At 39.1% G+C, this 9,946-nt stretch overlaps 1 protein-coding gene across 1 annotated transcript in view; it reads right to left on the bottom strand.

Moving 5' to 3' along the window:
* LOC109963311 (very long-chain acyl-CoA synthetase-like) overlaps nucleotides 1–682 on the bottom strand; it is a 4,311-nt gene extending 3,629 nt beyond the window's left edge. Inside the window, exon 1 of the mRNA XM_020605720.1 lies at nucleotides 125–682. Within this exon, the coding sequence (XP_020461376.1) occupies nucleotides 125–605 (481 nt within the window). The 5' untranslated portion in view covers nucleotides 606–682. The remainder of the gene's footprint in view (nucleotides 1–124) is intronic.
* Between the last annotated feature and the right edge of the window lie 9,264 nt (nucleotides 683–9,946).

Here is a 9,946-nt window from a genome sequence, read left to right as displayed (position 1 = left end):
ATGGAAAAGTAGCCCGCCCCCAAATCAATACACTTTCTCCTTCATGTTGACGGGCTGCTTTTTTTGTGGCCCACTCTGTACAATCTCTTAAATCAGCATCAGCCTCAAAAGTTTCCCAGCTCACCAGCACCAGCGACCAGGACCTTGGCTTCACAGCAGGAGAAGCAGTGTAGCAAAGATTTGGATCTGATGTTGTTGTTCAGAAGAGAAGCTGTGCATCCAAGCTTGACCAGTGCGAGCCAGATCCACACATAGTGCGGCTCGTTGCCCATGAACAAGGCCACCGTGTCCCCCTCCTTCAGGCCAGCATGAGTTGACAGAGCTCTTGCTACTCTGTTGCTTTCTTTGTCGGCTTGGCTGTAGGTGTAAGAGCTTTCCTCAAAAACTATGAACTTCTTATGCGGCTGTCTCGCCACTTTCTCCAAAAAACACTCCAAAATGCTGTAAAATGGTTTCTGTTTCTTGATTTTACTCATGCGTAAAGCAATTTGTATTGAAGTAACTGCATAACCTAAATCTTTCCAAACATAAGGATTTCTTAAGTAGAGGCATAACGGCAAAATTGCCAAACCTATAAAAGCAGTAAACAGAAGGTACAAAATCATTTTGTTTAGGGAAAATGTCTCAGTCCTGATACTACAAGAGTCCTACAAGGCTCAGCTTTCAACTTTATATATCAGCTGAATATACAGACCAATTCAGTTTACGCCTCTTGAACTTTGAGCCAATTTTTCTTCCGGGGGCTGTGATGAAAACATAAGTGTTCTCCTCCTACGTGGAACCAAATCAATATAATGGCAACGATTCTGCAGTAAATTGAATGGAAAGTTAAGTTCAAGTAATTGATATTTTGACTAAAAACATTGCTACAACAAGACTGCTGTGTTTATGTATAAAGCCAGGAACAATTTATTACCTGGTGGAATTCAAAAACTATTTAATGAAAGGGAAGGGGGATACAATTTAAGGGGTCAGTTAAATTATAAAATTCATGCTATACGTACAACCAAAAAAGATTCTGTATTTCCATAAGTGGGGTAAAACTATGGAATAATTTAAGTGTGGACATAAAAAACAATAAGAAAATTGATGAGTTTAAACACAAATATAAAGGTATGTGTCAATCAAGATATGGGCAAGAACAGGCTTAATGATTAATCAGGTGTAACATTGGGAGTGTGGTGTTTTTAGTATATCACTAGCGTGATGTAGAACAAAATTATCCATGTAGTAATACTGCTGGCAAACCAATGATGGTAAGATGATGTTAGGGGGTAGGACTAGATAAGTCTGACTTCTTCCTACTCCGTTCAAGCATGTACTATTTATAAGCAAATTGAAAATATATTTGTGGATATGTGTGGAATTATGTGTGTTGACATATTGACTGTTGTTACATGTTTGAAAGAATAAAATCAAATCAAATATTTACACGTATTTTTTACAAAACTGCAAAACTATTTTCCTTTTAAAGGAGACCCAAGTTTATCAGCTTTTTTAAATCCTGCCATTTATTAAACAGTGGGATTAATGATAAACCAAACATAGCTGAAAGAAAAACTGTGGTATAATTTTATTTTTTTGAAAAAACTATTGTGTAACAGGAATGAACACTGGGTATCGGGAATGTGTGTCCATATGTGAATGAGTGTGCATGTGTGGATGTGAGTGAACAGTACTTGAGAGGATATACCATCCAGCCAGGCATGAAAACGTGCCCTTTGGTGCCATCACAAATATTAGCCAGGTGTTTTTTTAAATTACCCATAGGCCACACTCCCCCACTGCAATGTTTTTTTCTAGGAGTCACAGCTAGTTGTGCTTTCTGTTTATACTGTTTTTTCTGTTGTACTGCTGATCCCAGTAAATTATGGCTGTTGAATCCGAGCTAGCTTAGCATGGTTACAGGCCATCCACCACAACATGGAGTAAGTCCAAGCAGCCAAATTGGAGAGTAGGCTTTAACAACAGGTTACTACTGGTGTATTAAAAGAGCAGATCTGTTCACAGTGTCAGGAAATCTGTCATGATTACGGGGCACTTAGCATTGGAACTGTAGAGAAGGCACAGCCTACCCTTGCAAGCTTCAGCAGTAGTTTACTAGCCCCCAAGGTAGGAGTCAACTTCATAGGTCAGGAAGCCACGAGTCTCCATCCCTCATTGTTAATGTATAATTTTAATTTTTCAATCCTTAATAACAGGAGGGAGACTGCACAGCTAGTTTCATTGTTTGTTTTTACACAATATAGGGATTGTGACAGTGAAGGAACCCCATTTGCAAAGTCTACCAGCACAGCAGGCAAGGGCCATCAGCAGTGATGACTTTTTTCTTTGGCAGATAACACCTAATGCACAATAGCTAAAGAGACCGTGACCCCCTAGCTTAAACCATTGCAGTGGGGGTTGTGTGGCCTAGGAGTCATAAAAAAATGCACATAGCTACTTAATATTCATAATGTCACCAAAAGGGGGCAGTTTCACATTCGGCTGGAGAAAATGCAGGACACATATACTCTGTTCTGCCTTTTCTCTCTGACTGAGGTCATTAATGTTTTTTTCCTGCCTGACTTTAGCTTCTTCCTGTATTTTTGACATTTCTTCTGTAAATATTTCTCTCTACCTCTCGGGGTCAGCATCACATCGAGTGCAAAAGCACCACTGCTTCTCTGCAGCACTTTGTGGTGAACTGGCTCCCTCTTAGTATAGTATTCACATTCAAATGTCAGCAACTTCAATAATTTCAACTGTAAAACTTAGAAATCAAGTGAATAGTATTACATTGACTAATATTCACACTAATAAATCAATAAACTACAGGACACTGTTCATTCCTGTTACTGTTACTCAGTCCTGTTACTCTTTATATAAGTAATGGACATTAAAGAATAGGACAGAGTTTTTAGTGTACAATTAACAAATACATGAACTATAGCAGCATAGCATCTGCGCTAACAGCATGAGAACCCTGAGCACATTCTGATGATTCACCAAAGATTAGGATTTTTAAAATACCTAAATAATAGTACCTAAATAGCATATGAGAAATAATTTAGGTAATTGGACAGTACATTAAGATTGACCATCTTAGTTATAATTACAATATTATCAAATATACCACAAATAAATGGCCTTCAGAGCATCTGGATGATGCAGTGTCTTATTGAACATGTAAGGTGTGGAATGTTCCAGACCATGACTAAAATGTGTATTTTAACTACAGTATCAACAACACACAATAAGATAGAAACAAACACTTTAGAAGACACAGCTATCATTTGGGCTATACCTTCAGCCTTCTTCTTTTGTGTGGCTCCGAGTTGAGTCTCTTCTAAATCTGTTGTGTCTGTGTATCTCTCCTGTCTTTCCTTGTGTGTGTCTGCCTGCTCTAGGAAGGAGATGGTGAGCATAAACAAGTTTTACACTGTGTAATTGTTACTTTCACTTCTGCAAAGAATCAGATTACTTGTTTCACCATTGACTATATTGGAAGTGTGTGTGTGATCCAGCCTCTGTTGGAAGGAGGTAGTTAGTTTAATACAAGAACAGTACACCTTTATTAGGCATATCAAATCATCATTCTTCAGAAGAACTTGAGTGGCATGCACATAGCCTTCCATTCATCTCAACTCATTCAACACTTTTTATGAATAGCAACACAGACTGTGACTCATATTTTACCAGACCAAAATCCAAAAGCAGTGTTCAGCCTCGCTAATGCTCTTGTGGCTGAAGAGGAGAAAACCCTAGCAGCGAGATTTCAAAATATTGTGGAAAATATTCCCCGAAGATCAGGTGCTATTGTAGCAGTGGACTGATGACCATAGTTTTGGAACAAGATGTTCAACAATCGCATGCCGGTGTAATTTCTGGGTGTCCACATTAGTTTGTTGCTATATAAAACTGCATAATCTAACTACTGTACTGCCAACCTGTGTATTTGTCTCCGCCTTGTGGTTTTCCACACTTGTCACACCTGAAATCTGTCTTGTTATAACTATGTTGTCTAAAATGAAAGCAGACATACATATGCACTAGATCTGGTTTTACAATAAGAATCACTTTAATGTTTAGGAATGGAATTTGTATTTACAGATATTGGTATATAAATAAAATATTTGTGTTAGGCACTATTCTACATAGTTTTTATAACTCTTAAACAACTACATACTACTCATGTCACTGTGTTATAGATTGATTTCTGTGAAAAATGTCAGAACCATCTCATGAAACGTCATCAAACTGCTTCTCCATTTCTTCACCCCATTATTGGACAGACTAAAGAAAGAGGAGCAGTGCTCCTACTGCAAAGTATTCAACATGCTAGTAGATATGACTTGTATATGATCACTAGACAGTAAATATATCATTTATATTATCAAAATTCTTCCTCCCCTTGCAGGCTCACTCCAGGGGCTGGAGTGAGCCTGCATTTGTAAGTGCTTACAAATACTGAACCTCTGATTTCCACGTTCTGTTTTCAATAAAAGCTTTGTCACCATATCATTTTACTGCACACAAATTATATGAGTATGAGAAAAAAAGACTAGCTCAGTGCCTGAGTTTGAAATTCATTATTAAAGCTATCAGTGCAGCCAGAATGTAAAGCCTGGACAGTTAGTGAGCCTGCTCATAATGTAATGTTTCCTGATATGATGGAAATGTAGACCTGAGTTGTCAGTACTATGTAGCTCTTCTCATTATCCTCAAGAATGTAAAGAGGGTCCTGGATATTTTTTGGACTTTCAAAAAAAACTCCCCCCGCCCCTCCCCACCTCCAACATGAGACTTTTTTTTTAACAGTAGAACTATGCCCCAAAATTAAATTTAAACCCTAGTTCCTCCAGTGGAAACACAGGTAAGAATGTGACCCTAAAGTCATATACTAGTACAGAGACATTCGGTTGCCAGCTTACTCAGTATGGTCTTTCTAAGTAAAGGCCAGCATCTATTCCAAGAGGTGACCAGATACAGGCAACCCACCACCTCTGACTGGTACAGTAAACTGAGACTGTACTTCATGTGATGCAATTAGATACTCTGATTAGACATGCAGTATGTTACATGAAGGCAGACTGTGTACAGGAGACACACCTTTTAGAGATATCACAAGAAATCGTTGTGACACTTTAAATATTTATCATATCAGCAATTCATATTTACAGGTATCGCCAGTGTTTCATATGGTGCAAACCTATACAGAGATTTAAATATTTCTATTTTGGCAAGCCAGCTGTTCAACTCTGTGGGAATGCATAGAGTTGCAAAGTTATCTCTGACTTGTACTGTCTTAGTGCCGGCTTGCTGGAGCCAGATTACAATCCTTTGCCTGTGCAGCTGTTGCAGACATTTTATAGTAGTTAAGATTGCAGAGAAGGAACATAGTTACCACAGCCCACTGCCAAGAATCCACTTTAAGCTTATTTAAGTTGTGGTAACTCTAGTAATTAAAATAAACTGGAATTCAGTTAATAGAAAAAGGTTATAAAATAAGGCTAAACCAATATATCAATCTGTCAACACTTTATACCAATAATTTTTTATTTTGAGGCATCAGGGACAATCAAGAACTCTCCTTCACAACCACAAATGACTAAAAATACAATTACTTACATTTCATTTAAACATCTTTAAATTATAATTCAGTTATATTCTGTTATTTGCTTTAAGGCCATATCTTGTGTTTCCCTGGACCCCGAGTAAGAGGGAGGGTCACCTTAATATCCTGGCAACCCTAAAATATTGCCCCTGGTTTTGGATTTCAGTTGAGAGTTTTAACTGCCACATGACCAAGACACTGCTGCAGACCTTTCCACATTACAAAGAAAGCAAAACAGGGTCAAATCTGAAATAACTGATACTTAGTGGCATATAAAGCAAAACCTTCAAATAGTTGCCAAATACTGCTAGCAGTCTTCAAATCCTTTATTTGCAGAATAAATCTTATTCCTACTTAAACAATGGTGAAATATTGTAATGCTGCTTAGTTTTATGTTTTGTCACACTGAGGTCTGTATGACTGAAAAGCTGGGAACAGTAAAAATCATTTTACCTTTGATGTGCTACAGAGGTAGCACATCACCTCTCCTATGTACTAGACAACGGTCACATTATATTTTCAGCAGTCATCCCAAAAATATGAGGCAGAAAACCTCCTCTTCAGAATGACAGTTGCCTTCAAAGTAAAGCAGCAAAAAGGAAAAACAAAACTCAAGCCAACGGTATTAAACCGTATGTCATTTAACTGCATGTACTGCACAACACTGTGATTGTTCTGGGGCAGTACTGGATATTTCCTAATATGTGTGTAACTCACATCAGCTGCTTACCCTGACATTTAATAGTGGTATGACCCTCAGCCTATTTTTAACAAAGCTGTTAGAAAGTGGAGGTAATCAAGTCTTGGTTGCCCTGGCTCTGTTTAGATTATTGGCTCAGGGTGATAAAGGGTCTTTCATTTAGTTTCACAGGGACAGAAACACCAAGGGGAGAATGAGGATCAGAGATACCACTTTTGTGTGGTATGGAACTGAGTTCTTTTTACAGTTTTGCAGTACTCACCTCATAGGCAGGTCACACATGAGAACCTTATGAAGACCTTGTACAGGGGTTTCACTTTTCATGAACCTGCTCAAGTTAATTATTAGCTAATCACCATGTTTCCTCAGAAAAAAACACAATACTCAGTGATCACAGGTTGGAATCCAGTAAGGGATTGCACCATTATCACTGCATGTTGTAAAAACAATAGATCTAAAAAATAAAGTTTAAACATATGATCCCTCGTGGGATCTTGTGGGGGGTACTTCGAGAGTATGGGGCATCTGTGCCAATGGTATGAGCCATCCGATCCGTATACTTGGCAAGAGGTCAAACACATTTCCAGTTGGTGTTGTCCTTTGTCAGGGTTGTCTCTTGTCACCGATCCTGTTTGTGATTTTTATGGACAGGCTCTAAACACAGCAGTCATGGGGAGGAAAATGTCCAGTTTGTGGACCTAAGAATTACATCTCTGTTATTTGCCTAGGATGTGTTTCTGTTTGCTTCATGAGACTATGACCTCCAGCAAGCACTGGGGCTGTTATGATTTGTGGATCAGCTTCCCGTTTTTGTGCTTTTGTTTTGGTTCAGCTTCCTGTCTGTGTCACCTCACCTGCCCCAGCTTTACCCCAGCTCACAGTCACCTCTCACTGTTTCCACCTGTTGCTCCTTATCCTCTGGTCTCAGCCCCTATAATCTCCTCCTTTCCCTCAGTCTCTTGCTAATCCATTCTCCATTCTCCATTCACCATGCCTTGTCTGTTTGCATCTAACATTCTGGATCACTCTCCTGTTCATTTCCTATTCCTAGAATGTGCCTGTATGTTTCTTTGGACTACCTGGTTTGTAAGGATTCCTCATTTGTGTTCCTAGCCAGTGTCTGCAGCCGAGTGTGAATCAGCGGGGATGAGAGTTAGCACCTCCAAGTCTGAGGTCATGGTGCTCTGCCGGAAAACGGTAGACTTCTCCCTCTGGGTTGGCAGTGAGTTGCTACCCCAAGTGAAGGCGTTCAAGTATCTCAGGGTCTAGTTCCCATATGAGGGTAAAATTGAGCATGAGATTGACAGGTGGATAGTGGTACCAGACTGTTGTGGTGAAGAAGGAGCTGAGCTGAAAGGCAAAGCTCCACTCCAACCCTTACCGATGGTGACGAGCTGTAGGCAAGGATCGAAATAATGAGCTCGTGAATACAAGAGGCTGAAATGAGTTTCCTTCATAGGGTGGCTGGACTTAGCCTTAGAGATAGGCACTTGGAGTTTGGACATCCAGAAGGGACTCGGAGTAGAACCACTACTCCTTCACATTGAAAGGAGCCAGTTGAGGTGGTTTGGGTATCTTATCAGGATGGCTCCAAGGCACCTCCCTTTGGAGGTTTTTCTGGGCACGTTCATCAGGTAGGAGACCCCTTGGGTATACCCAGAACATGCTGGAGGGATTATATATCTCATCAGGCCTGGGAACACCTCAGAATCCCACCAGAGGAGCTGGAACGCCTCGTGGAGGAGAGGGATGTCTAGACTATTTTGATGAACCTGCTGCCACCATGACCCAACCCTGGATAAGCAGATGATGATAGATAGGTGGATATATGATCTTGTAGACATGTTGTAGTTTCAGTTTTTTATGCTAATAAAATGGTACAGAGCTGATTTGTAATCATGTATGTTAGTAATCAGTATGATAACTATGGATGGTGCCCTGTCAAACATGTTGCTAAAACACTGACCTTCTTTTTCAGCTGTGTGACGATGCATTTTTCAACTAATCCAGTTTGGAGCACTCAAAGCTTCTTATACATGTGATTGTATTTAACAGCTTTTGTTTGATTAAGGTGTTGCACCATTTATTTTCAAAAGTTATCTTGAAGATTTGTTTGCTTTAGCCTATGGTACAAAAATGCTGTGATTGGTTTTGCAAACAGGGGAATATGTGACCTGTAGATTGCATTTTAAAACAAAAAAAAATGTTGCTTTGTGCTTTGAGTCCATTGCTTTCACATTTGGGTTATATTGTATTTTTAATTTAAATGTAAAGTTTGGCATGAAATGCAGTAACTCTTACTATAAACATTTGGTTTTCTACACTTGGCAACACAGCTGTCTCATCCCACTAAAATCAACAGTGGTGCTTGCCTTAAACAGTGTTGGGTAAAATTATTAACAAAGTCATACTTTAAGGTTGATTCTAACATTTGATGAATTAAGAATGTAATTAGTAGAAGATTAACATTATGCTTGTTGATTAGTCAACCTGTGTGTTTACTTTGTTTGCATATGTTTATTTTATTATAGTAAGAAAATGAATAGTCAAGATTTATTTTATAGTATACATAAGTCTATATACTTTAATCTCACAGTTATGTTTATGTAGTTACATGTCACCCTATGTGTTCACTGAATCACTGGTCAGTATTTATTGTTATTATTCAACTGGAGCACTGTTTAACATCAAAGGGGGGCTGGTTCACTAAAACACTGAATTTCATTAGGTTTACAGCTTTGACAAGGAGGGTCCACAGATACTTTATCACCACCTGGCTGAAGAGGCCAGGGAATTTGGGGTCACTAGGACACCAAGGGTAATAAACAAGAGATTAGATCTAAAAGCCAGCAAGAGGAAGACAACTTCAAAGGCAGGACCATATACAGGCACACACAGGCAAGACAGTTTAATTAGTCAAACGGGAAGCCATGTCACATATATTTAGTTAGTTGTATTTAGTTAGTGACACAGAAAGAAGTAAGTGTAGGAATTTAGACAGAGTAGAATTTCCTCCCTCTTTAGGAAGCTGCCTTTCCCATTGGAGCAGAAAGGATGCGGGAGGAGGACAGATGGATAGATGGACCAATGGAACAGCACAAGAGGACCAGCCTAGCCTACAATGGCACATTTGAAATTGTATAAAATCAACTGAATGGAGGAGGACAGCATTCCTTCTCGTCCTGAAGAGGAGTTGAACGGTTTTGCTGTTGAGGTCAGGGCTTCAGATAGAGACGGAACCCAGAGCTCTGTAAATTGCTTTATTCGATGGTCTGTTTAGTTATGATAATAAATGTTTGAAAGGTGATAGTGACTCCGATTATTCTTCATAAAAGAACACGCTGCAACAGCAAATCAGGAGAAAAATGGAGGAAACATACAAATTTGACAGTTTACATAAATAGAGAAAACAACCCAACAACTCCTTGCTAACATTTTCATTTGCAAAGACTATCAGAGGCAGTGGTCCAGAGGCAGATTGAGGTGACATCACTAGTTCAAATCAAATCAAATCAAATTTTATTTGTATAACGCCAAATCACAACAAAAGTCATCTCAGGACATTTTACAAAGTAAGGTCTAGACCTTACTGTTATCAATATTATTACATAGGGAAAATCCAACAAACCCCCCTTGAGCAAGCACTTGGC

This window comes from Monopterus albus, unplaced genomic scaffold (genome assembly GCF_001952655.1).
Source record: "Monopterus albus unplaced genomic scaffold, M_albus_1.0 scaffold72.1, whole genome shotgun sequence".
In the NCBI taxonomy this organism is placed as follows: domain Eukaryota; kingdom Metazoa; phylum Chordata; class Actinopteri; order Synbranchiformes; family Synbranchidae; genus Monopterus; species Monopterus albus.
This window is presented reverse-complemented; position numbering and strand designations above follow the sequence as displayed.